Raw genomic sequence first — 27,855 nt, 5'->3', positions numbered from 1 at the left:
TTCGACCTCCAATCATGAATGGGCCCATGCACCCACGCCCTTTGGTAGCGTTGCTGGATGGCAGGGATTGTACAGTAGAAATGCCTATTCTGAAGGATGTAGCCACAGTGGCATTTTGTGATGCTCAGTCTACACAAGAAATTCATGAAAAGGTAATATTTAGAGGTATAACTGAGATGTTCTAGAAAACACAAATATTTTAATGATTATGAATGCTGCATGTGTTATGTTGCTATGACAATGTGTTTAGCTATTGCATTTTAGTTAATGGTTGATTACTTTAGTGAGTGAGTTACTGGTCATTTCCAATAAACAATGAAACGTGATGATGAAACAAAGATGAAAATGTTTGTGTGGAAGTATGATTTTGTGTAATGTATCTTTGGATGGATGTTGTCCATATGCTTACCTACTGAATTAGGTTCACGGAGAGAGTTACGTCTGGGAAGATGATATTATTACATGATATTTTGAAATGCTTCTTGGAAACACTGTTGCTCAACCTTCAGCTGGAAAGCCAAATCTCGGTATTGGATTGGCCATGTGAGGAACTTTCAAACTTCTTTGTTTAGCCAAGGAATTGTTCAAATCGGGTTAGAAGGCCTTGTGTGCTGAGAACTGATGCCACAGAAGAGTTTCAAAATGAATGCTAATGCAAAATTTATTTAGAAAATGAATTAGAAAATATATTCTAACTGTATGTTATTCCAGAAGTTCGCACCCTTCCTGGTAGTTTGGGAGCTGTAAAACAACTAGTGATTCTTAATGTTGTGAAAGGTTTTTCTAGTTTTCTTAGATGGATACCAATTTTTCGTGATGATACCCAACAAAGCCAGCTGACCCATACCCCTACATTTTCTCTTCAGACACTTCTTTCAGCATGAAGGCCTCATGTCTACCCCAAGTCCTTCCTGCTCTCTAGACAGCAATAGAACCCTTTCACGTCTGTATTTCTGTAGAGAGAGAATTATTTTTGGTGTAGTTGTCAGCTAGCAGAGTAATGCCAAATATTCCTTCACCTGATAAAGGATGAAGCCAGGCCTTACAGCTTCTGTGGAGGTAAAAAATGTAATAAATATGACAGCAGAGGAGGAGCCAAGTGCAGAGGAGGGCAATCGGAGGCCCTTCCACAGAAATTTATTTTCTACTTCTCCAGCAAAGGTTTGTAATAGACAAGTACAGATCCAAGTATTAACTTAAAGGCTTGTTAGGTAAGTGTCTGTATCCACTTTTGTGCGTGTGGTAATGTATGCTGCTGAGTGTGATTCAGGTGTTAAGGAGTTGTGTCAGCTGAATGAAATTGCACCAGTATTGTTTCTCTACAGATACGTTGTTAGACCTGTCCCATGCTAATTATAGCAGCCCTTGGGTTTGTGACACGTTTTCAGAAGCTTTTCAGTGTTTTGAATTCATAACTGCTGTAATTGTTTATTTACTTTTCATGTTCTTGTAATGTATAGCATTGTTAAACATTTTGAAGTCTCTGTATATGATGAAAGATTTAATCTTTTCTTTGATGCCTTTCTTACAAAGCCAACTACTTGAAAATAATACCACTACTAATTTCCCTGCTGTTATCAGGTGAACAAATCTCATTATCTGTAGTCCATTTCATGTTAGCATCTTCCTGGTGAGAACCTATCAACCAACTATTCAGCTTGTTATTTCTTAAGAAAAATATTTTAATTCTGAAAAAAAAAACATTTTAATTGTTACAGCTTTCAAAATCTGTAATTGGTAGGTGGTAGGTGTATGTGTTTGGTTTTTTTTTCCCCTTGTTTTTTTTTTGTTATTTTTTTAAACGATAAAATACTAAAGAATTGTATGCTGTATCAACACAGCAAACTAGAACTGCCGATTCTCATGGTTCAGGCAAACACAAGAGATGACTCCCCTCCCCTGACGCCCTGTGTGTAGTTCTTGGTGGATGTCTGTGATACTAGTTCCCTGGTGGGTATCTCTGCAGACTTTCAGGTTTCCTGTCTTATCCTTCTGCCTCCCTCCCCACACAGGAATAGGCTGTTGGCAGAACAGTACTCAAGAATGGTATTTAAGGTTATTCTCTGCCGCATCGCTACTGGCTTAACATCACTACCTTGTTCTGTTCAGCTGCGTTTTACGTACAGTAAAAGTCTAATGTGGAAAATGGAAAAAAAAAAAATATTCTTACTAGGAAATAATCTGCATTCCAGACATCCTTGTGCTCAGTTCATCAGTTGTTTCTCATGGGATAGTTAAAACTATTCTTTTTAGATGATTCTTGAATTACAAGCTAGATTCAGAGTTGGCAATATTACCATTCTGATGTCATGTCTTTTTTTTTTTAAATGTGTTTACACTGTCATGTAGAAGACCATCTTTACAGTGGATGATCAGTGGGACAGCATAAAAACATGAACTTATGTTTTGTTGTGACATTCAGTTTTGAAACAGTAAGATTTTACCAAAACCCAATGTTAATTTCAACGTTCTCTTTAACATCTGTTGAAAAAAAACTGCTGTTTTTGCTGTGCATCCAACTAGGACTGTTCAATATTGTGGCAGTGAATGAGAATCTAAAAGTAACTAACTTGAGAACAAATGCAAAGAAGGTGAAAACCTCTCTGTCTTCATTGGTAATTGGAGATGTGTAGAAATGGTTACTGTTTGTGGTTTTGTTTTGTTTGGTTTTTTTCGGGGGGAAATAAAAAAAGCTTAATTTGTAAGGTTGAAAGCCAATAATAATCTAAGTATAATACTTTAGTTTTCTAATCTAGAGAAATATTCAACCCAAAGTTTTTTCTCTTAATTCCCTTTTATCTCTTTATATATCGAGAATTAAAATGTGATACAACGTCTTATTTCTGTGTATTTCTTTTTAATCATGTTGAAAAGTTGCTTTAATCTTACTGTTTTCCTCACATCATTATCAGAAGTTTAATACATGAAATAGCTGGATTCCGTTTACAAGGACTAAATAACACATGGAGAATAAGTAATATAAATGCTGTTTCGCCTTTTTTAGTAGATAATAGCAGTCTACTCTTCAGGTGAACACTGTAACGTTGGGAACTGCACCACCTGTATAGTTTCATGATTTGCTTTCTGAAATCAACATCATTTACTTCTGATGCACCAAGGCTGGGGAATTCCTGTGTGACATGAATGCCTTGCCTTAGAAACACTCAATATTTTCTGTTATCAGTGGAGTGTAGTAAATGAACTTATCAGATCTTGAGACTGAAAGTCAGTGTGTGTGTCTCAAATTGTAGCTTTGGAAAAGCATTTAAATAACTGATGAGTAATACAGGTAATCTGTTGTTGATCTTCACAAGAGTGTTGTATTTAGTGGATTATGCTGAAGCTTGCATCCTTTGCTTTTTGTTATACCAAAATAATTCATTCTCAGTGAGCTCCGTAATATATCTGGGAAATATATTTTCACTGGCTACCAGTACATTGCCATAATACAAATTTTCATTAGTCCAAAGGATAATGCAGTCCTAAAACGTTTGGGTTTGCAAAGTACTGTTGTTCTACTGGGTAGTAAATTTCTACGACAAAAATTACAAACCTTAATTCGTTTTCATATTGTTGTATTACTTTAACATAGACTAAAGAGATCAGTTTTATGAAGTGTTAAGCACTGTTCACTTCTATGTGAAAAGTGTTCACTGTTCATCTGCAGTGAAAAATGGCTATTTTCCACACATCTTTGGAGTTCTAGTAGAGAAATATCTGTATTTTAGTACTGATTGTGTAATACTTTATTTGGGAATGGTGCTTTACTAAATATAAAATTATTTTCATGATAAGTTTTACAATTAGAAATTGCATATTTAAAGCAGTATCTAAAATGTTCATGTATTTATGAATGCACATTCCTGACCATAGTAAATGAAGTTGTCCTATTAATTAAAATACAAATTTTGATAATGGATGTTGATTTGCAAAAGGCTGTTCCCCGTTGTGAAAGAAGAGATGACTGAAAATCAGGAAAAGGTTTGATGTTGAGAAGAGCTTGCTGAAAGCAGAAGGTGAAATTTAGTTTTTCTTTCATGTATTTCTTGTCTTTAAGAAGAGATACTGAATCTAATAGGGTAGCAGATACAGATATATTTAGATAGTCTGAAGTTGCAGGAGGCAGGCCAGAGACTGGGAAATTTAGGATAGGGTTTGAAATAGGTGGTTGACATTGTTTGGTACGCATAGATGGGTGGCTGTAGGTGAATGTAATGGGGCAAAAAAAGACATGAACCGAGAATCGGATGAGGAGGAAAGGAGGAAAGACTACAAAAGGATGGTGAGGAAGATAAGAACCAGTATAAACTCAAGTTGTGCAGTTGTGGAGCCTTGATCACAGGGGTGTGAGGAGTCGGTGTTTGAGAAGTAAACATTTTGGAATCCGGTGAAGGATTTCTGCTTGTCATGAGAAGGTTTCAGGAACAGGGTGATTGTTTAAAATACTGTCTTTTAAGATGGCTTAACAACAAAGGAAGTAGAGTGGAAAAGGGGAATTTGTAGTAGTTTGTGAGATAGCACAAGCTAGGTATTTTTTCATAGAGAAGCAAGGAGACTGAGAGATTTTAACACATACAGAAAGGAGGAACAGAAATGAGGATTTGAATGTCATTTGCGTACAGAGTCAAAAGGAGGACATTAGCAAATACTATTATACCTTACTATGTGTGCTAGTTAAAGAAAGTTTTCTCCAAATTGGGTAATGCCCGCGTTACAGTTCTGTAGCAGTTCCCTTATGCCAAAGAGTTCATTGGTCGTTCTCTTTCTATAGCTGAGGACATTAAAGTATGGAAAGTAACTTACTTGTTGAAGGTCACAAGTAAATAATAACGTGTATTAGAACTCCGCTTCATCTCAGGTCAAAGCATTCGTTCCCTGTGCCGCTGGTTTGGAAGGCAAGTTGGATGGCAAAGATACGTTCCTTCCTTTTGAAAACCAGGCTGCCAGTGCTTAAGTGAATACTGACATTTACTGAGAGTGACCCAAGGTTTTGAAATAACTTTGTAGTTAGAGGACACTTATTACACTTCTTCAGAAATAATTCGTAAGATTTTACTGATTTTTCTGCCCTGCCACCCCTCTGCCCCTGCCCTAGAAAAAGCAGTTTGTTTTCAAGCCAGTCTGAAAGGCTGTAATATGCACGGTTATACTTTGACTCCCAAGTTCTCTTTTATTGTAGATGTTGCATATGGCTGTGTGAAGTTGAGCATTACGTTTGCCAAGCTGTATCATGGGATAACTGGGAACTGAGTTCGCTGCATCCTGTCAGGAAACTTCTGTCATTTAGGGTAAAAATTATTTTAAGATTTTGGTGGTTAAATTTCTTTCTTAGTAGAGATTGCTTTACCATCAAAAGTTGCTGTGTTTACTTTTTTTTTTTAATTTTACAATTAATCATGTGTAAATCAGTCTTCTCAGTAACCATCTCAGGCTGCTTCCAAATGTGCATGGTGTTTTGGTTTGCCAAAAATACAAGTGCTCATCCAAAAAAAAAATATTTAAAAATAATGAGCTTGCTTCCATCCTCATTCCAGTTCAACTTGCTTTTTTCACTGTCTTGTGCTCTGTTGTCTCTCCCTCTGTTTTTTTTTCTTTTTTCCTCCAGTCCCTCTTCCTTTCAGTGCCATTCACAGATTACTGCTTTTCCAGGCTCCTTGGCAGCCTACCCAGCACTTCTGATTTCTGCAATATTCCTTCTTCTTTCTGTTTCTGTACCTTTGCTTGGGTCTGTGATGCCTTCACACCCTTGAGGTCTTTGTGTTTCCTAAGATCTTTGGAGTTCAAAGTCTTTACTCTTTGGGCTTCCTAACTTCTGCTGTATATTCTGTAGCATGGAGTGTGCTGTGTAGCTCCAAAAAGTTAAACATAAACATAATATGCAACATCTGGTAGTAGACATCTTGACCAAGCAGAGAGAAAATAAAGTGGTCCTTGCAAACCCGAATGAAAAAGGCAGGAAGCACAGCTGATTAGCAGTGATCTTTAAGGCAAAACTTACATAGGCTGGAAAGAAGTCAAGAGTTTGTTTGAAGCTGTGTACATTTTCTCATTCTATTTTTCTGTAATTATGTGGTTTCCTACACCTTGTCTCAAACCAGCTAGAAGAACAAAACGGGTGTGTTTTTGACTGGATTTACTGCTTCATGCAGATACCCAGTTCACCAGAACATTAAAGAGAATAGGCTACTTGGCTGGAAGTGGGAAAATAGTCTGTCTGGTAAACCTGTGCTCCAGCCTTAAAACCAATTGAGTTAAGGTAGAATGTATCAGATCCTTTGACTCCTGTTACAAAAGCACAAAATAAAATGATCTTCACAGGGATACCATATTTGTAGTTTAAGTTAAAAAAATTTAGAAGCTGAACTTTCTATTCAGTGCTGTAGGACTTGAAATTTTTCAATCGCACTTTTACATAGGAATTAAATGTAGAAACAGTTCCAGTGACTACAGTTTTATCTAAGACTGTTTCAAAGAAGAGCTGAAGAGCTTTCATAATGCAACAAATGTTTTAAAACTGATACAAACAAATCAAGAATGCTGTTGTTCAGCTGAGACTTTGATTTGTTCCTGTTGTATCAATGATTAGGTAAGATAACTTTTCCAACTTCTGATTCTTCATTTAACAGTAAAGCTGCAATCTTGCATTTGTACCATCAGTGCTGTTTATATTCATGATGCAGTTGCAGCATTTAGTTTTCCATCAAAATTAAATTCTCAAAGAATACAGATTGAAAGGAAGCTGCCTTGTTCTAAACAGTATACTTGGTAATACGTTGTCACCTCAGAGCTGATCTGAAAGCTTGTAAATTTACTGAAACTGAATGAGCCTTGGATCAGATTCCTTGTGAAAGACTTTGAAAAAATTAACAAAAGGAAATCCTAAAAACTTCCATTACTCCTCATTTTACAACAAAGTAGTTAGCATACAGCTATCACAGTAAGGATGTATACAAAATCTGTGTGTGATTTCAGTGACCCTTCTGCCAACATCTGTCAGGTTTGCCAGTGGCAGTATTACAGGTCAAGTGCACCATTACAGGAAGGGGCAGGCTGCCAGTGTCTCCTCTGAACTAATACCCGTTATAAAGCAGAATGGAAGTGCTACTGTACCCAGCAAGCAGCATATATCCATCTTACAGACAGATTGAAGTCAGTATAGTTGGTTATCAAGTAGCTTTTTCTTTTATTTCCCAGTAGCAGGTTTTACGAAAGATCATTGGGGCCAGTGATTATTAACAGGTTTTTTGAGACCGCGTTGCATGGGTTGATGCGTTGTCATCAGTGGCTTTCGTGACACAGTGATCCTTTGGTATAGATTCTCAGTCCATTGTAGCGTCTGATAGGCTTGAACTGAAACGGAATCACAGTTCAACCTTGCTAATAGAACATACAAGTTAACACACAGTACTCCTGTTAAAGATTTTTCATTAAAGCCTTTTATTTAATAAAGTGTTTTCAGAGTCTATATTCTCAAATTGACTTCTGTCATTAAACTGCATATAATTGTCAGTAAATTCTGGGTTTGAAAAACTTACTTCAATAGAGTTTTTAAAAGGAAGTTTGCTATAGGCTGTGCAGGTTATTTATATAGTTGTGTGTGTATTTGTATGTATGTATTTTTCAATAGTATATTTTAAAAAGACTGGAAATACACCATCATAGACGTCATGTGTGTAAATAGATGTAGTTTATACAGTGTGTGGATATATAGATTTTTAGAGAGAGTGTTTTCAGGAGCCTGCAAGTAAGTTTTGTTTATGTTTGTATAAAGTATGTTTACTTATTTGTGTTTATGTACAGTATAAACTTAAGTATTAATATTTAGGGTCTACACTAGACAGTATCCTGGCTGAATAAAGTGCTTATCATGAAGTGGGTGAGTTACTGATAGCGCCATGGATCGCAGGAACCTACCATCGAGCTGGTGGTCTCATAAAGAGAAACAAGAACTTGTAAAAAGCAGCACAAACTATCAGAGTTTTGGAGACCTACTAAGTACAGTTTGAACACACTGGCTTTTATTTTTAGTTTTAATGGCATTAGTTTCACATGGACCCTTTGTAATGTTGTGATGCTTTGGGAGCAGCTACAAGTCTGCTGCAGCCTTCTGCTGTGTGGCTGGCTATTGATTAGAAATTTGAAAGGCGGCTGCTTTTTGCAAGTCAAATAATGCAAAGCCTACTCAGTTTAGGTGAAATACAATTTTTCCACCCAAATGTTGAAAATATCTCGAGTCTGGTGACATTGGAACATATTTTTTTGGAGATGACACATCAAACTCCAAGCCCAAGAAAAGCAATACGCGGTCGTTTGTCGTTTCTAGAACCAGATATAATATAGCACTTTCTAGTGATGATTTTCTGTAAGTCTTTTAAAAAAAATTGTCAGTATTCAGTATGTAATTTATAAATATGTTCTGTCTCTACATTGAAGTAGTTTGCATTTTACATACTGTGTTGTGTTTTTATCCTCTAGATCTGATCCACAAACCTCTGAGATCAGTCTCTCATAGTTTAATCTCGTAGTGTATCTTTAGGTGACCTAGGAAGAGGAGGCCTTGCTGTTCTATTCTTAGCATGTTAGGATATGTTTATACTTTTTTTGTAAAAGTAAACAAGTTGCTAAGAGTTCTTCCCCAAATAATATGAGGCATGTGTGTCACAGTGGTGACTATGTGATGTTTGACATGATGGCTAAAATAGCCTGGTGCTGAAATAAGGTGAAAAGAATGGATAGGAAGATGTTTAAAAAGGATTTCAACCTTCAGTATTCAGAACTTGAGATTTGGTAAATTCTTTGAAATAGGAATGTCTCCTACTACAGTGTCATCTGTTCTCCAAGAGCCTTGGAGACCTGGTGTGTTGTGAAAGCAGAGTAGTCATTTTGAAACTGAAGAACAGCAGAAAGACCTGCCCGAGTGGTTCTGATTGGAAAGGATGTCAGCTCATTGAAGAGGGTATGAAAAAGGCTTCCAACAAGGAGTATGCTGTGGCTTCACCGGGAACTAAATCTGAAGGCATAGAAATTATGCAGATGGGCTACATAATCATTTGGTAACAGAAGGAAGCCAACTCATGTCCTGTGTTTCAACTTTTATCTCAGATCCTTTCTTCCCCAAAAGCACAGTTGTTGCCTGGAATGGCTGTTGAAGGTACGCAGGTAACTCTGCTTGCTCTCTATCAGATTTTGCCTGTTGCCTTTCCTTGTGAGTGATCATGAAAGAACATTATCAAACTGCCACATACTTGAGCTGATCTGAAATTTCTAGCTTACTTGTTAAATATATTATCTAACTCAAATTGAGACGAGTTGATATCTTTGTAATAAAATTGTACTAGAATTTGGTGAATGTTGTATCAATTAAGTTTGTTATGGAAAATTATGAAAAAGCCTCATATACTCCCTGTTCCTCTCATGCATCCAGCACAGGGTGTGCTCCTGTAAGTGATCAGTAAATTACTCCAGTGCAGTTTTTTTTTTTCTAAAGATTATTTCATTTTCCAGAACTGTTCACATTTATACTGGTTTTCAGTTTCATGTATTATACTCAGATTTGGTTCAAGTTTTGATTTTACTCATTGACAAGCTTGTCAGACTTCCTTCTGTGCATTTAGTATATGTAATGACTGAGAAGATAATTTATACAAATAATTCTAAAATACAGAAACTTTCACTATTAATTTTTTAATCTGTAAGTGGCATTGTCAACACTCATCAATGCTGAATGTTTCTAACTTTGTATTTTCTGCTATTATTTTCTGCCTTTTGGGCGTACTTTAATCACATGACCAGTTGCAAAAAGCAGTAACATAATTGAATTATCAAATCAATGTGAAATAATACACAGTCACAGAAGATTACATTTTTTGCCAATGCATTTCCTTGTTAACTGGTCCATAATCCTAGAAGACACTCAAACACTAAAAGAAAATTTAAAAAGTTTTCACTTGCATCTGTTTGTTCCATATCCCGTATGATGGGTAAATAACTGCCTGTGGAAGTGGCTAGTGTCAGCATGAAGCCATAGCTGACAAATATTTTTCCTTTTATCAAACACATTCCCAGGCTTCCCAATACTTTTCCATCTCCGCTTAGTGCCAAGCCATAACCTAGATGGACCCAAAAATGTATTGTAATGCCTCCAGGCCAGCGCTCTTAGAGTCCAAATTACAATCTCGACTGGCCATTAATAAAATATGCATGATTATGAAGTGAAAAGCTGCTTCCCAAATGAAACACTGTGATTTCAGAACACAAATGTCTGAGCCACTTCAGCTGTCTTTTAGCCCCTATTTAATGTGGTCCTTAAAGTACTGGCAGGACTTTGCCTGCACACGCAAAAATGCCCACACAGTTGGCCTTTTCCAGTCTGGGAGAGGAGGGTCTGACTGTCATTTGAGACTTAGGTAAGCTCTCAGCTACTTCAATTTTTGCTCTTCTGACAGCTACACAGAGGATGTTTTCTTCTGCATCACAGCCATCTAGAGCAACCTTGGAGGAGCTGGAGGAAATGTATGTAATAACACACAGAACGGAGGACATGGCTAATTGGAGAGAACCAGGGTGTCATAAAAAACTTGAGGACCTTGAGGTTTGACGTAACAAGTGCTGTGAGTTGGGGAAAGAAGTCCTGCTATAAACTTGGGAGTGTGACAGAAACACGTGCTTCAGGGAGAAGGATTCAGATTTACACATTAGTCAAAGGGTCAGCTGGCAGTGTGACAGTGGCCATGCAGAAATGTCACACATCATGTAATACTTCATTAGGAGAGATTTGCAGTGTGTGTGCTGCTGCTGAAGTGATAATGTTGCTATAACACAGTGGGGCCAGGGAGAGCTCCAGTAGCATGCTGGGTGCAGTTGTGATCACCCACAGGAGAGTTGAGCTTGGACTTCTTTAAGCACAGTGGAGAAGTGTTAAATTTGATCAAGAGGGTAGAAGGGTATCATCCTAGATGAGAGTAGAAACAGTACGCTTGTAAAGTCTAACCAAACAAATGCTGAGAGGGGTTTTGATCATTGCCTTTAAATATACTTGGCCTGTAAACACCAAGGACAGAAAGTACAGTTTAAGCAAATGGCCAACACTGGCACCAGCACAAATGGATGCAAGCTGGGCTGTGAATAAATTGAGGCTGAAAATCAGAAGAAATTTCCATATTGTTGGAGCTGAGAGATTTTGGAACAGTTTTCTTTTAGGAATTAATAGGACAAAAAAGCCCTAAGGACACTTTAGGTGGGCACTCAGGTTATAAGAGGGACTGTTTCTGGTGTAGACTGCCCCAGGCATGGGCTTTGACTTGGCCCATACTAACTGTAATGTTGCTGTAGAAGCAAAACCAATAAACTGTTTTCTGTTTTTTTAACCCTGTGTAACAGCTCAAGGAAACATGTTCTGATGAGTGTGGTCTTTCTGATTGGTGACTGCTAGAGATAGTCTCCGAAGGACTTGTTTGTACCATTAAAATGAAGGAGTTTTGTATGTGTATAATCATTTATAAGATCAGTGCCTACAGCTGTTCTTTGAGTTACATTGTAGCCACATTCTTAAAGAATGTGTAATTTCTAATTTTTTGCAGTTCTTACAAGTAAATCCAAATTCTGCTCAAAGGATTCTGGTCTTTATCTGACTTAGAGCTGGGGTTACCAATCCAGAAACACCTGTTGAAATAGCATAAATCATTTTGTGAAGTATTCCGTACGAAGTGGTTTCCTTTCATTTTTATGGAGTTTGGTTTTTTGTCTTCTTTTACTGTTTTTATTCGTGTATTTTAATTTTAAAAATTACTACTGCAGATCTTGGGTTCCAACAGTTGTAATCCTCTGTGTGCAGAATTGTGGTTTGCTGCAGTAGGCTTTTTAAAATTATTTATGTTGATTATTGTTACTGATCTTGCGGTATCCTAGAAAATGCTCATATGAGCAGAAATAACTCACATGACTGAATCTGTACATGTACCAGACCCAAAAGTCTATTGAATAAGAAATTTAAAACCTCTGTAGAACTTTTATGTGAAGTGCATCATAGGAAGCCCGTGAAGTCATTACAGCTAGCTTAGGTGTTGACATGATGTGTGCATGCTTTGTATCTCATAGAATGATTAGGATATTAGGTAGTGCATTCAACATAGAAACATAGAAAAGTGTTCTGAAGATGTGAGATCATCCAGTATGCAAATAAAGAGGAGAATATTTTCTGCTTTCTGAACAATGTATTTGACACCACACCCCACGCACCTGATACAGTGATTGGTACTAGAAGTCGAAACTGCCGGGCATGGTGTGCTAGGCTCTCTTCCCCTTCTCCACACCCCTTCCTCTTCACTTTTGTTGAGTAGGTTGGATGCACACTTACCATAATTTGAAAGATATTCAGAGCTTTCAGATCCTATCAATTTATTTTTGCTTTTTTGACTCTCTCTCTCTCTCACAAGTGTTTTTTCTTTTGCAACATTTTTACTTTTGTACAATTTCTTATTTCCTAGGGGGACTGTTTTTTCTGGGTAAAGTCTAGTTTGATATCTCAATTATATATCCAGTTTTCCATCAGTGAGAGCTTATTTACAATATCAATAAACTAAGGGACAAAGACTTTGTTCTTATGTATGAATTGACAGATTTCAGTCTCTGTTGTCTAAGGGTTTTGTAATGATTACTGAATGTTTCCAATTCAGGTATCAAGTGGTTTAATAGCACAGTGAATGCCTGTACCACTGTGTGTATGGTGAAGAGATATTGCTCTGTGACTCCATTCAAAACTGAATGTCAGCTGCCAAAGCATAAAAGTACTTACTGTTTAAAGTGAATGCTTGCTCCCATGTTGTGTTTCATCTGCATGTGCAGATGCAGTCCAGTGATGCTTGTAGTTGGGGTTTGATACTGCAGAGTGTCTCCTGTGAAATGAGAATAATTTTCCCTCTTAATAAGGACATAAATACAGGTCACTTAGTTGTTCTAAAGCTATTCTCATCATGCTAGAACAGATACATCAGATGAAAAAGACTAACAAGAGGCTGAAGGATACTTGTAGAAAAAAGACCTAGATTTGATGCTTTTACAGCCCTTTTAAACGTGAAAATATGTATACGTGATTAAGGTGAGAACTTATGAAAGAAAAAAAAAAAAGTATTTTTTCTTCCATTTTATTTATAGGTACTAAATGAAGCAGTGGGTGCACTGATGTATCACACTATCACTTTAACACGAGAAGACCTGGAGAAATTTAAAGCACTTCGAATAATCGTCCGAATTGGCAGTGGTTTTGATAATATTGACATCAAATCTGCTGGAGATTTAGGTATGACTATTAAAGACATTGTTTTACATCTTATACTTGCCTCCAGAAATCTGACAGCATCTAAGTCTTCGCATTAGTGTTTTCTGTATAATTTATACTAACATTGTACGTAAACTGTATAATTTTCTCATCAAAGTGTTTAAAAATCATTATAGAGATACTGGCATTAGTTAATTAAATGATAATATTAACAGCTTTGCGACAGGATGACAATCTGCCTGTTCAATATAAACCCAAGGAATAAGGCCATAATTTTTCATCTCTTTCTTCTTTACCCCAATTCTATATTTTAACTACTACTGCTGTAATCCAATCACAAAATATAATTCCATCAGCATGGCATACTATTTCTGTTTGAATAAAAAATGAGATCATTATCAACTGTCTGAGACTTATTTATGATGCATGAGATTTAGTACTAAACCACTCCATAAAATAGAAATACCAATCTTATAGGAGAATCAGTTGTTGCTGCTTCAGAATAAATTCAGATACTGGAACTATGAAGAGATGGTGCTTAGAGTTTCATTGCAAAAAAGCAACGGTCTGATTTATACTTTTCTTACTTTAGGTTAAACTATCTCTTACCTATAATCTACAGGTCAAACCACCACTCGGAATAAATGTCTACATTTTCTTAATTTCTTTTCTAAGATTAAGGTGACCAAATATGTTTCCCATTATGCTCTGGGAAGATCTTGGAAACATATATTTCAATGTGACAGTGCTTAGTCCTAGTAATAACCCCATTGATGTAGTGAGGAGCTGTAATAAGGTCTGTTTATCAGTAAATGACAGTAAAATAATCACTTGTTTCTAATTGTGGTGCAGTCTGCACAGCAGGCAGAGGCTAACAACTTCTTTGTGAGTTTCTATAAAGAACAGATCAGGTCTGAAAACAGGCAGGGCTGTGTTCCTACATATTGTAACTAGTGACACAATTAGGTGCATGCGTTGTGAGCCCCAGAAAACACATGTGTACGTAGAGATTGGCCTGGGGTAAAATCCTAGCTCAGAAGCCAAAACCTGGGTACAGATCAAAGGCCCTGACCAGTCAGGAGTCATGATTTGTGCAGAGAATCCCTCGAGAATCCCTGATAAGAGGAGAATTTTTGCAGGTTTGTTGGCTGTTGCTACAAGTCTCCACACTGGATTGTAACCCGATTTTATAATTTAAATGCATCCACATAATTCTTCAAGCTGGAATACAGCAGATTTGGGAAATTCTCATTCGTATGAAATGCTAAATGGCCATGTTTCTGATCATTCAGTTCCTATGTTGTGATTAGACTGAGTTACACAGTTAGGATCCATCCCACTTGTGCACTCCAGTGTTTATGAAATACAGTTGTCCACTCTGTCAAAAGCCAATAAATGCCAGAAGGTTTACAGTGTAAAATCTCTGATTTTAATAGTTAGGGTGAAATGGTTAGAATTAATACTAACTCACTGCTACTGGGACAAATGACTTTCTGTTTGTTGAACTAGTACAAATAATATGCATCTCAAGGAGGTAATTGCTCTTTGTAAAAACCTTTGATTCACTTTTGAAATATAGTGTAGAGTTAGACCGTGAAGTCTGGCATATTCCTGAATTTCCTTAATAACTTTTTGAATTATTTTTCATAGAGCTGGATTGTCGGGTTGTTTTGAGCTTTTCCTATTTAGAGTAGTATTTTCATGTTAGCACTTTTACTCTTCTTAAAATGCATGAAAACATATGTTTCTTGGATAAAATCTTTAAAATCTGGTCTGCTTTTTCTCCACTTTATTAATAGTTGGCTAGACAATATGTATAGGTTGTGAGTGTAGCTGGATGCAAGTGACGTGAGAGTCAAGGTGATGCCCGTTAACTCCTGCATTTGTCAGCGTCAAACCTGTGCCCAAGATCACTGGAAGCGGAGGGGAAAGGGGAAAGGGAATGCAGCATAGAAGCAATGGATGTGAGATGAGAGTGTGCTGGCTTTTCTTATGTGAAATGGCTCTTCTTCATATCCTTGCCTCTCTTTTGCTGCTTTTTGTGGTTCACCGTGTCTCTGCCTTTCAGAAATTAGCTGTTTTTAAAGTTGGGGGGAAATAGGGAAAAAATATTCCTACCGTTTAGGAGATAATTTATATGACTCTTGTTCCTCAAGTTTCCTAAGGAAGCCTATTAGGGAGGAAGGTATAAGGTGAGTTCAATTCCTTATTTATCTTCCCAAATATGTAATATAACTCTTTAAGCTCCTTTTAAAGCATTATTTTATTGATGCCAGCTATCAGGAGACAGACTTATTAAATTTGTTTTGCCATCTAAAACCTGCATTTTTGCTCTGTGAAAAAGATTTTTTTATGTGTGTATGTATAAACAAATGTAGCTGTTTAATATGATGCACTTAAAGGGATGTTGGTTTTTGGTCTTACACATTTCCCCCCACTCACACTTTTTTCCCATTTTTAAGAAATAGTGGCTTTGATACTACCATTGATGTTGGCAGGATGCCAAGATTAATATTCCAACAAATGATGTGGTTTTATCTTTTTGTAAGTCTAAGAGCAGTGACTCAGTAGACACTGTATCTCCGCAGCAGAGGAAAGAAAAATCAGTCTGCAGATTCCTTATCTTGGTTTTTACTGATCTAAAGAAAGCTGTAAAGAAGTACTGGGCAGCAGAATAAAGGCATTTGAATGTAAAACATAGATAAATATAGTATGAGCTTATTATTTGTCAAATTATTATTATTGAAGACAATGTTTTTTTCTTCCTTGCTTCATAAGATATACTGGTGTTAACCAAGGACTCATTGGATATTTATGTTAAAACCCAAAAAACTAGACAGTGAAAACAGTATTAGGGTGTATTTTGGGACAGAAACCACTTTTTTTTCTCTACCATGAAATTACCCTGTATACTGTTTGTGATCTCAGTCAGCAGAACTGAGACACAAACATTTGTGGGAGATGATGATTAGAGAGACAACATGTAGTAAATAGAAAGAATGAAGAGAGACAAGTCAAAAGTGACACAAAGTTTTTCAAGTAAACATTTTGCTTAACTGCTCTGTATTGAGTACTGGAAGGTAAAAAGCAGAATGGGATAACTTGCGTAGAATTACAATCACTTGTTGCCTGATCTGTTTTTGGAAGTAAAAAAGCAATATTGTGAGTCTTGAATCAATCCACCTTTCACAATTGTCTGTGGAAATCTGTAATGGTCTTTTAGCCGCTTGATGTTCTGCCCTTCTCAACTAGGAACTTTTCAGGTACTAGGAAAATAGTCTTAATTTTGCATTACCTTTACATACCATGCAGAAGCAGATTTTATACTTCTCTATTGACAATTGAATGGCTCATCTCTTTACTTTGAAGGACCAAGAAAGGAATTGGATTCTGTTTGTCATAATTCTAGAAACCCATGTACAACACCAAACAAATTGTCCCTCACTGTGTCATGATTACCCATACAAGAATTAGACATACTAATAGTCATGCTGTGAGGGCTTTATAAAAGTTGCTGTCATAAATTATTTTCTCTTTTTTGTGACTTGTATAGATAGCTTTTGGGAAGGTATCAGCTCAGTGGTGAAAAGCTAACTCACGCAATTAAATCTAAACAATGATCATTAATCGCGCTGTTGAGAGCAAGGCAGATTTCTCTTTGCTATTCAAAATGCCTAGCTCAGTGTGCATGTAAAACGCTTCCCAAGACTTGTGTTCTAAACTGACATCTTCAGTACTTTCCTTTTGTGGTTTCAGTGGTCCATTCACTGTTTGCCTTCATTTGCAAACACAATAAATAGTGATAAAAATCAGAAGAAAAACCTTTGCACGTATTTATCAGCTATTATGTCAAGTATTCTGTTTGCCATTACAGTCAGAAACTTTGTGTAAAACTGGTGTTGAAAAACCTGTGAATTTAAACATCATACTCCTGAATTGCTGTTAAACGTGAATAAGTAAGAACCATTTGGCAACTGGTATCCTTTCCCCCCATTCTTTGCAGGGATCGCAGTGTGTAATGTGCCAGCTGCTTCAGTAGAAGAAACAGCAGATTCTACCATGTGCCACATTCTGAACCTGTACAGGCGAACCACCTGGCTTCACCAGGCTTTGCGAGAAGGCACGAGAGTACAAAGCGTTGAACAGATTCGGGAAGTGGCTTCTGGAGCTGCCAGGATCAGAGGGGAGACCTTGGGCATTATTGGATTAGGTATGTTGGCTTGAGAGGTGGTTTAATTGCTCACCTTCCGTTGCTTTAAAAAAATTATGAAGATTTGGGCTATAAAAATGAAACGCTTAATTGACTCCTTTCCATGTCAAGCATTCTGTAAAATACCACTTCATTCCTGGTGTTTATAAGTCTCAAATGTTTTCCCCTTAGACATCATCATTTCCCTCAGAAAACTTTTTTTTTTTGCTGATATTCTCTTAATTCTTTGCATTTCTGTACATCTTTCTGTTGCCAAATTGCCTGGTGTCAGGTACAGCGGATGTAAGAGAAGGAGACACTATCACTTCTCTTTTCCAGGACAGGGATCCTGCTACTTCAGCCCGATGTCACATGTATATGTTGTGTTTCTTGTCTGTTGTCATATCTGGTTCTGTTTGTGCTTTTTCCCTTTTACTGTTTTTAACATATCTGAAAAATCTTTGCTGCAGTAACAGCCTGCAGAGCAGTTATTTCATGCATTTGGTTGAGGTGCTTCTGAAATTGTATTTCAGCTCAAATGAGAGGAAAAATATGTGCAAGAAAGTTTGAATTGTTTCCAGACTTAATAAAATCACCTACTTACCTCTCTGAATGGCCCTAAATGTGTTTCAGCATCTAGCAGATGGACAGGCTTGCTTGAGATGAATTAATTACTGTCTGTTACAGAAGTAGAGAAGAAAAACAAGCAAGTCAGTTCCTATATAAAAATTACTCAGTCATGTGCTTGTCTTATCAAAGATACGATAGATTGTGGATGTAATTGCTGTGGTATTCATCCAGAGGAATTAATAATATGATTTTGACAACAAGACATCATATTTAAATGACTGTTCCAGTTACGCATTGCTGTCAGATAACTCAAGCCATGCACTCTTGCTTCTGGAAGCTGAAAATAGCCTGGCATTACGTAATACTCATTTAAATGAGTATGCAACACACCAAAAACATCTTCACAGTCAAAGAATTGCCTTTAAAATATGACTTTCAAGAAGTTGTTCCTGAAGTTGCTTTCTCAAATCTCTACCCATGTAATTATGCACCTTATGTAAACACACAATGATTATTGCAGTCACAGTCACAGCATCTGTACGTAAATAGTAGACAATCACCTGCAGTGTTTTAAAAATGGAAACGCATACCTAGTTTTTGAAACTTAAGCCTTGATGTACATGCTATGTGCATATTTGCTGGAGATATCTGACCTGTTGGCATTGCATTTTTTGTATTGCATGAATTCCAGACTGAGATTAGAAAGAAATGTCACTTGTTATTGACTTCCTTAAGTGAATTTTGTGTGTGTTTGTTTTTGTTGTGAATTACTGAAAAGTATAGAGAAACAAATGGATAGTCAGATTGTCAATATGTGTGTAAAGCTACATAAAACACTAGTTTTTCTTTTTAGGTTTAAAAAGCAAGCCTTTTTTGTGCGTGGTATATTAAAAGGCTAGTAAAATCTGATTTTAAAGGCACACATTTGTTACAGTTATTAACCTGTCATTTTCTCTAGCCTTTTATTGTTCCCATTTCTTTTCCTACAATAGAATATTCACAGTTTCAAGGAAAATTAAGTTTTAAAGTCAGTTTTGAAAACTTCCACTGTTTCTTTTTGTGCATGTATGTGAATAGGCACAACATTTTGATTCTGACCTGTTCTAACAGACTCTTGTGTAGTTATGTATTAATGAAGAATAAAAGCGTAGTCTTAGAAGATACGGAAACAGGGCTGTACCAGACTTTACATTTGAGCACTTCAGGCACTTAGGCTGTAATATATGCTCTTTTCTATTACAGATCACTGCAAGAGGCTACCTGTCTCTAGTTTTAGACTAAAATGGGTATTTACAACCACCTGCAACAGACTGATGCCCTTAGGTTATGTTGCTCTACTAGTGGCCTCTTCCCACGTCTTTAGTTTTGCCTCAGTTTATTCTTTTATTATTGAGACATGTCAACGTCAGAAGTGATGAACCACTAAGAGGCTATGAAGTAAACGTATTGCGCAGAAAACGAACAATTCTCATCATCTGTTACTAAGTCCTCCTTTTCTCTAGTTCTGTGTAGTATTGCTGTTTCTGTCCTTTCTCATTAGTGTGTATCTGAGATTATCTCGCATCTCCACCACAGCTCTGCTTCTCTATTCTTGTCTTAAACTTGTGGTCTCTTAGCAATGGATTACTTAAATTTCTCACTTTGCTGCTGCAACAGCTAAGTCCAGACCTTCTTCACATCAGTTCCTGGGCTTTTCTCTTGTTTTGCCAAAGAGAAACACCCTAGCTCTTGCCTATCTCTGTGCTAGGGAATGACTACATCATATCCCTCCAAAGCTTCAGCTACTCACTTCCTTATCCACTGGTCTAGCCAAGTTTCATGACTCACTTGCCTTTTTCTTTCCGTCACCCACTGTCTTTTCTTTGCCTCCTCTCATGCATATTCCTGCTTTGACTCTTGGTCTGTCCTGCTTAATCTTATTACTCCGTGCTCCTCCTTTAAAGTTAACCCCTTCTCTCATCCTCTGCTTGCATTGAGCTGGAAGATAAGCTGAGACTCAACAGCATAATGCCTCCTTCATGTGCTTGTTGGATACCATCCGTCATTGTTTTGTTGTTTGGTTAGCCTCTGAGCTCCTTAGGGCAAAGCCTGTGTTTCTTTCTGTCTTTATGAAGTGCGTGATTCTTTGAGCCTTACATAAATAATAACACTACATCATTAAACAGCTGTCTTTGTCACTTTTAATCTTTGTTACTATCTAGTGTCCTATATTTCAAGTGATACATCACAAGTGTGGATAGTAAACCCTGCATTTAAAAAAAAAAAAAGGCGCTACCTTTTCACCTTATGTCTAGACGTATAGGGATTTTTTAAAAGAATATTTATGAGCAGGAGCATGTAAGTACTTGGATGAATAGATAGCTGGACCTGGTTCTGCTGTGATGATAATCTGACAGCAATGAAGGCAGTAAAGTCGCACTCCCTTCCCCTTCCTTCCCAGTTACAAATGATGATGACTAATAGCTAATGCATTTCCTCACTTAAGAGCAGTGAAATTCCTCCAAATACTTTTGTCTGCGCATCATAATGAATGTTGTCACTTAGTTTGTCTTTGCTCACCTGCCGTATTCTGTCAACAGTCCCATGGTGCTGACTAGATGTTGGCCAAAGAACTGATCTGATCTGCGTTATCAGTCAATATTAAGGCTTAAGAGTTGGGTGGTATTACCATGCAATAAAGGATGAGTCTTAGCAGTCCTGCTATCTCTCTCACAGTGCTCGGCAGGACATGTAACAAAATGGCACTCTCCACATTCTGGAGTTCTCAGAGAGTGAGGAAAAATTACCCAGGTCCTCCATTACTGTTACATAGGCAGGAGAGAGCTGCGAAGTGAAAGCACTTTTTCTTTCCATGGAAGTCTGCAGGCAGATCATCAACATTTCCACGGTGTCAAGGGCATGTTATAAAACTTTGTAATACCAGCACAGGACGTGCATTCTTTGCCCAAGGGCTGAGCAGGGGTCACTGACAACTGGAGCTCACTATACTGTCACACTCAAATCGGGTCATTGGTAAGGTCAAGGTCAGAGACACCTACAAACTGGGAAACTTGTGGGGAGTTGGGAGAGTTGCGGGGAGTGGATGGGTCAAACTGTTAACAGGAGAACCAGATGTTTTTGATAAGTCTCTCTTCACACTTCTGGTGCCACTGAAATGATGCATGGGCTTTGCTAGAGCTTTGTATAAATCTCTAATTTCTAAAATAGGCTTTTGTTGCTTTCTGCTTTTGTTGCAATTGTATGCAACATGCATTTTCTACATTCTTCCCACACTATAGACCAGGAAGTTCATTTAATATTTTGAACTTCAGAATTTGCCTTCCCTGGAAGCAGCTGTGAATATTCATAGCAATTGTATATGCTTTTAAGATAGAGTTGTCCTGAAGGTGGGATGCTTTGTGTGCTGTTCTGTTCTTGATGTTCTTGATGTGTTGAGGTAGCCACCGCGCCTTCCCTGGAAGCAGCTGTGAATATTCATAGCAATTGTATATGCTTTTAAGATAGAGTTGTCCTGAAGGTGGGATGCTTTGTGTGCTGTTCTGTTCTTGATGTGTTGAGGTAGGTTTTGAGCCACCGCCTCATGCCCAGAAGAGTCTTACACAATAGAAGTTTTTCAGGAAAGGAAAAAAATCATAGGTTCGTGGTTGTACTGTATTGTTGGACTGTAGTTTGAAAAGGAATTGGCAAATTACATATGTCCACCTATGTATTTATCTAACGACTAAGACTAAATGTGAATTGTGAATTGCAGGAAAGTTTTATCCCATAAAATAATTGTAATAGGACAATTCTGGCTAGAAGTACATGCATGTGGTTGCCAAGTGTTTCAGAAGCAAACTTTGCGCACATTAAAGAAGGCTTTGGTTTATTAGCCTGGTTGCAAGGAATGGAAAGTGCAGCTTTAACTGGAGAGTCTGTTGTAAGAGATTTCACTGTCATGAATCCCCTCAGTTATTAGTGTTGTAGAGTGTAAAAAAGAACAGATCACAACATGTTGCATGTGAAAATGAACGGAGCTGTAATTGTAGAGTGTAAAAAAAGAACAGATCACAGAATGTTGGATGTGAAAATGAATGGAGCTGCAGTAAAAGTGATACGCTTTGTTTAAAAAAAAAAATTGTTTGCAGTTGTGTGACTGATTCCTTGAGCTGTGAACATGCCAAAATTTGAAAATAATAGTGTTTGTGCTGAAAATTGTCTAATTAAACTTTATTAAAAAACAGCTTGAAAACCAAATAAATAACATGTATGCGAGTATTGAAATAAAAGTTTTTGAAGAGTATTTTAACTTGGTGTCCCCAAAGAAATCAGACAGCCCCCATCAGATTGACGTACTGTTTAATAGTCCAAGCACATCTGTCACTAAGCACTGCAGAATTGCCGTGTTCAGGTTAAATGATCAACAAAAAACCTTTCTTCCTTTGACTGGTTAAGTTTATTCAAAGAGAAACTGAAAAGCAGAGGGAAATCCCTTCCAGCACAATTGGAAAGAGATGGGATTTCCCTGTGTTAATTTGATGCTTTTTTTGAACAAACTCACATGTGACAAAAGGAAACTTGTTGACTTTTTTTTTTTAGAATGAGACATGATTATTATGGAGTGTCTAGTGATGCTTTTGAAATGTCTTTATCTAACACTTGTAATACTCCAATGTGAGTATGTAGTGTGTAGTCTTCTAACCTGAAAACTGTGTGTGTTCTCATTCTTCAAAATACCCTTTCTCAATAGATGTACTCACTCACTTTTTTTCCTCTGTGTTTTACTGATAGTGTGTCAGGGAAATGCACACCTCTTGATATGTGTGGCATGGAGTCATGCCCAAACGGCAATTTTAGGCACAACTCTGAAATACGACAGTAAGGAAAGTGGAACAGAGAAAAGATAAGGTCAATGTGAGTACCAAATGGTACCGCAGTCTTCTTAACTAGATGCCGTATGATGGACTGTATTTATTAATCATTTAGGTAGATGGATGCAAAATTTTTTAAAGCCTTAGATGACAGGATTGTTGTAGGCATTAGTTCAAAAAGGAGATTCCATGCATTGAGGATGGTTGAGCTTCAGATTAAACAAATTATCTTTTATTGCATCCATTTTTGAGGATTGATTTTATGGCTTTTTATTAAAACCAGCTGGTCCAACATGGATAAGAATAAGTCCTTGGCAGGATGTGTTCCCAAGCAGTAGTGTTTTACCATAAACAGTCGCAGCAGGCAAGCCCTTGTATTACACAGATTATTGCAGATTACATGACATCTTCGGCATTTCAGATCTCCAGTTGCAAAAGGTGCAAAGCTCCTGCTTTGTTTTGAACAAGGCCATGTGAAACAGCTCAGATGTAACATTTCTGATCTTAGTGATGATTTCAATTGTGATGGGAGCTTCCTCTTTTTTGTTGTCTTCCAGTTGCTGTACAAAACCCTATGGTTTGATATAAGTGTTTGCAATAGGAAGGAGGAGGCTACCTTACACCAGCTGCTTTGCATCTGTTCTCATTGCATGTTTATCTTGTTTTAGGACGTGTTGGGCAAGCAGTAGCACTACGTGCCAAAGCCTTTGGCTTCAGTGTGATTTTCTATGACCCATACCTCTCAGATGGCATGGAGCGTGCTCTGGGACTGCAGCGGGTGAGCACTTTGCAGGACCTGCTGTTCCACAGTGACTGTGTTACCCTGCACTGCAACTTGAATGAACACAATCATCATCTTATTAATGACTTCACCATAAAGCAGGTAATAATGTCTGTGGGCGCCCTCCGCACCAATGCTGGTTGCTGACACTGTATAGCATTTATTTATGTAAACAGGCAGATTCTCATTTGAAAGAAATGTCTTTCCCTTTTGCTGCTTTGAGATCAAACAGGTTTATTTATAACTGATTAGGAAATAGCTGGTGGTTTATGTATTGTTGCTTTTATTGCCTTTTTTGCTCAGTAACATTGCATTTGTGGAAATAATTTGCTCTTCTTAAGCTCAGATTTAATAAAGTTGCATTTATGTAAAAGGACTTTTTCTATGTCTTCTAGTAGCTACTTCCTTTACCTGTGCATTTTCAGGTAGCAATTCTGCCTTGCACTCTTGTTCCTCAGTTTGAGTTCTTTAGATGTGATTTAAGGATTATAACTAAATGGCTCCCCCCTGTGCTCAGTCCTGATGCTTGCAGAGCGCTTCATGGATGGATCGCGTTTACAGCATTGCATTATCTGGAAAAGTAATGTTTCTTGGAATTAGTACTAACCTCTCCCTAAAGTTTTAGGTAATATTAAAATAATTTCAAAATCTAGGTGTAGTAGCTGCTCTGTTATCGACTAATTTGATAGCAAGCTTTTTCATTAAATGTCTAGCTTCTGACGCTAATCTCAGTGTAGGTAACAGCCAGAATAAAATGTTGAGATGTAAGAATATAGCTAGTGTTCAGGAGAGAAACTCCAAGATATAATAGTTGATTTTGCTGTTCTTTATATATGTAGTGTTTGTGTGTGTTGATAACAACGACGGTAGCATTCTTTTGCAGTAAAATCATTGCTTGGCTTCTGAGAAAGAGTTTGCACCTATTATTCGTGAACTTCAGGAGAACTGAAGTATTTACTGAACGTGTCCCACAGTCATGTAGGATCGTGGCAGAAAACTGACAATATAACACACTTCTTGATTTGAGAGTTTAGGGATTTTGCAGATCCATCCCAACATGTAATCCAGGTTTGGGATTTAAAACTGTAAAAAATTAAGAAGTTTAAAATGCAAATCTCTAAGAGAACAGAGCTCTGTCACCCTGTCCTGAACATTCCTTTTTGTTGTGTGCTCAGGTACATTTAATGGCTATTACATGGTTAAATGTCTTTGCAAGCAGACGTCTAGACCCAAATAGAATCACACAGAATTCAGTGGGACTGTCTGGAGGCTTAGCAGTGGTTACTCATTATACAATGGACTATGAAATTTGGGCCAGTGTATCAAAGGAAGTTTTTGAGTGAAGGTGAATAAATGCCATGAGCTTTGGAGAGGGCTTGTTGCATTAATCGGAGAAACAAAATAAAAACTGAGTGATACCATCTGAAATGAAATGCATATAATAAAGTCTGTACTAGGAAGGATATCGTAAGCATTTATCTTGCTATTTGTTATCCTTCATGATTAAAGCAAAGATTAAAATGTTAGAAGATAGTTCTTGCTTTGGAAAAAAGTTTGGCTGAAGCAGTCTGTATTGTAACAGCTGATGTGAAAACCATAAAATTGTAACACCTCTCACTGCTTAGTTTGTGTAGAGCAGGTCTTCTGAATATGTATCAAAAAGAGCAGAATAGCTTTTTTAGGCTGACAGATGTTAGAGTTGACCTAAATTTTTTACAGCGTTGCATGTCACTGTTGTCCAATATTGCATGCTCATGTAATAACCATTTTTTAAAGAAAGTGCAGAGAAGTATGGTGCATCTCATTTCACTAAAGTCTCACCCTGAATTCTGTTTAGAATCTGAAATTACATAAACTTAAAATGTCTTTGAAAATTTGGTGTCAGTATTCTCTTTCAGTAGCTTTTCCCTTTAATTAGTCAGCATTCTGCATAACCATCGTGCATGGCCTTGTAGTCCCAGAGTAGTTCAGAGAGGTGTTTCAAACTTGTGTTCATTGAACCCATGGTAATCAAAGTGCTCTCAAGAGAAGCTGAGGTCATCTTTAGTGTTACAGATTTGAGAAAAAGACGCTGCAATTTAAACACAATATATATTTTAAAGCAGCTCTGCAGGTTTAGTGTAGGTGAATTTAACAGTCATCAGCAGTTCTAGTTGTGAAGCTCTTCCAAGCTTCCACCCATTGTTAAGGGTCATCTTGAGCTGCATCCACCCTTACAGTTTATCATGAGTCACATAATTCATTCCCACTAGAATGCATTTATGCAGCCATGTTTTGTTTGATTTGGACTTGTCTTAGTGCTAGCTTTAGAGTTTTGTAAATTGTCCTAAAATGAAAACTCAAGCAAGGTTATTAAGGTTGGACAGAAGATTTTAGCAGGGTTCACCTTCATTAAAATTTTCAAGTCCTTCAAAGGGCATATAACTACACTAGGCTATACTTAAAACTCAAATTATCTGTTTGCAAAAGCACAGAAATAGGAAGGGTGTATAAGCTCCCACAAGCCTATATGGCATGTCTGCACAGCATATGTGATTGTCACTTGGGTGACACTAGCCCTCCTGTGCTAGTTTTGATTGAGTTCTTACAGCTGATTTAAGTAGTGGAGATGCAGTGATAGTTCCCATCAGGAATGTCGTCTTGTTACTAGACCACCTTAAGATCATGCCACTATTTCTTTGTTGTTCTAATTCCCAATTACAGAAAACTTAAAGAAGTATCCCATAGTTCTGCTCCTATAAGTGGACTTTGGTTTTGTTACACAGACTGATAGACGATTCTCCTGTAAGCCCAAGAGTCTGCAAATGCAGAGAGGCAAGGCCACACTAAACTCAGTGACTTGGCCAGTAAAATGTGGTTGTGGGTTGTTTTTTTTTTTCCTTATAACCTCAATACAGGCATATGCATGTTAATTGTTTAATATTTCCTCTGATCTCATGTAAAAAAAATTCTCATAGATGACTTTCATCCAAACCTTCTTCTTGTTCATGACTTTGGTATTTCAAATCAGTCTTTCAGAGTAAGGATCCATTTACATAAGCTTTAGTTTGATGTGTAGGTTTCAGGTAGTTGACTTCGTGTCAACATGTTGGCATTTTCTTGTTCTTATGGTGAGAGATGGACTCGGTACAAAATGAGATTTTTATCATTCATTTTTACCATGGTTCCTGTTCTTTGTATGCTTACCTTCATGCATAGAAATGCTTCTGAAATCAGAAGCTGTGTTTGAGACATCTGGTAAAAGATGAGGTATTAGCATGGTTGGAAGCAGGATGTAGTAATTTATTTTTTTTCCGTACCATCTCTCTTATTTAAACCGCCACTTTGTTTTCATGTTGTGGATATATTACGGTGTAAATTCCTGTAGTTCTCCCCACACAGTGTCATCTACAATGCTAATCTGCACAATGCACAGCACAGCTTCTCTCCTGGGCACACAGCGTTCTCAACAAAATTCATTTTCATGCCTTTTAATTGAATAATATACGAATTCTTTAGACTTTTATTTGAAAAATCTCACAGGGAGGAGGAAGCTGAAGTAACAAAAATAAATAAAACATAGATCTACTGTGTTTTGGCAACTAAAGGGAAAAGTGTTTGAAAATCCAAAAGCATTGATTTTCCTGAAAAATTCATGTAGGCTTTTATTTGTGTTAAAGTTGAAAACCACAAAGTATGAATTTGTTTAAGAATGTGCTGTAGTTTCTGTCTCATGCAATTTCACAGTGAAATAAAAAGGCATAAAATGATCTGTCACTTTCATATGCACAGTTGTATCTTTTGATCATGTTACTGCACGATATCTGAAACAACGCTTCTATTAAAAGACACTACTTACAAGAAACAAAAACTTATTAAGTGCTGTGAAATAGCATTTTATGTTAGAAGCATCACATTTTGTGGTACTTTCCAATGGAAAGGGAAGACAACTGTTAACAGGTTAAACCAGCTGAATAGCCTTTGTTGTAATGGATGCTTCTTTGGAGTAAAAAATAATGCCACAACGATTTTATTTCATTTATTTTTATTTCATCATTCTTGTTTTTAACTTTCCCTAGATGAGACAAGGGGCTTTCCTGGTCAACACAGCTCGAGGTGGGTTAGTAGACGAAAAAGCACTTGCACAGGCCCTGAAGGAAGGAAGGATACGAGGGGCAGCCTTAGATGTACATGAGTCAGAACCATTCAG

The 27,855-nt window shown here is 37.2% G+C and overlaps 1 protein-coding gene across 1 annotated transcript; it reads left to right on the top strand.

Moving 5' to 3' along the window:
• Positions 1 to 27,855, top strand: LOC104169342 (C-terminal-binding protein 1; the record flags this gene model as incomplete). Its single annotated transcript, XM_009710243.1, has 5 exons — positions 1 to 152; positions 13,153 to 13,297; positions 17,280 to 17,486; positions 23,554 to 23,768; positions 27,725 to 27,855. Coding segments are annotated over exons 1-5 (836 nt in total), but the record flags the coding sequence as incomplete, so codon positions are not given.

Source organism: Cariama cristata, unplaced genomic scaffold (genome assembly GCF_000690535.1).
Source record: "Cariama cristata isolate BGI_N322 unplaced genomic scaffold, ASM69053v1 scaffold7911, whole genome shotgun sequence".
Lineage (NCBI taxonomy): Eukaryota > Metazoa > Chordata > Aves > Cariamiformes > Cariamidae > Cariama > Cariama cristata.
Note: the sequence above shows the minus strand (reverse complement) of the source record. Positions and strands in the feature narration are given on the sequence as shown.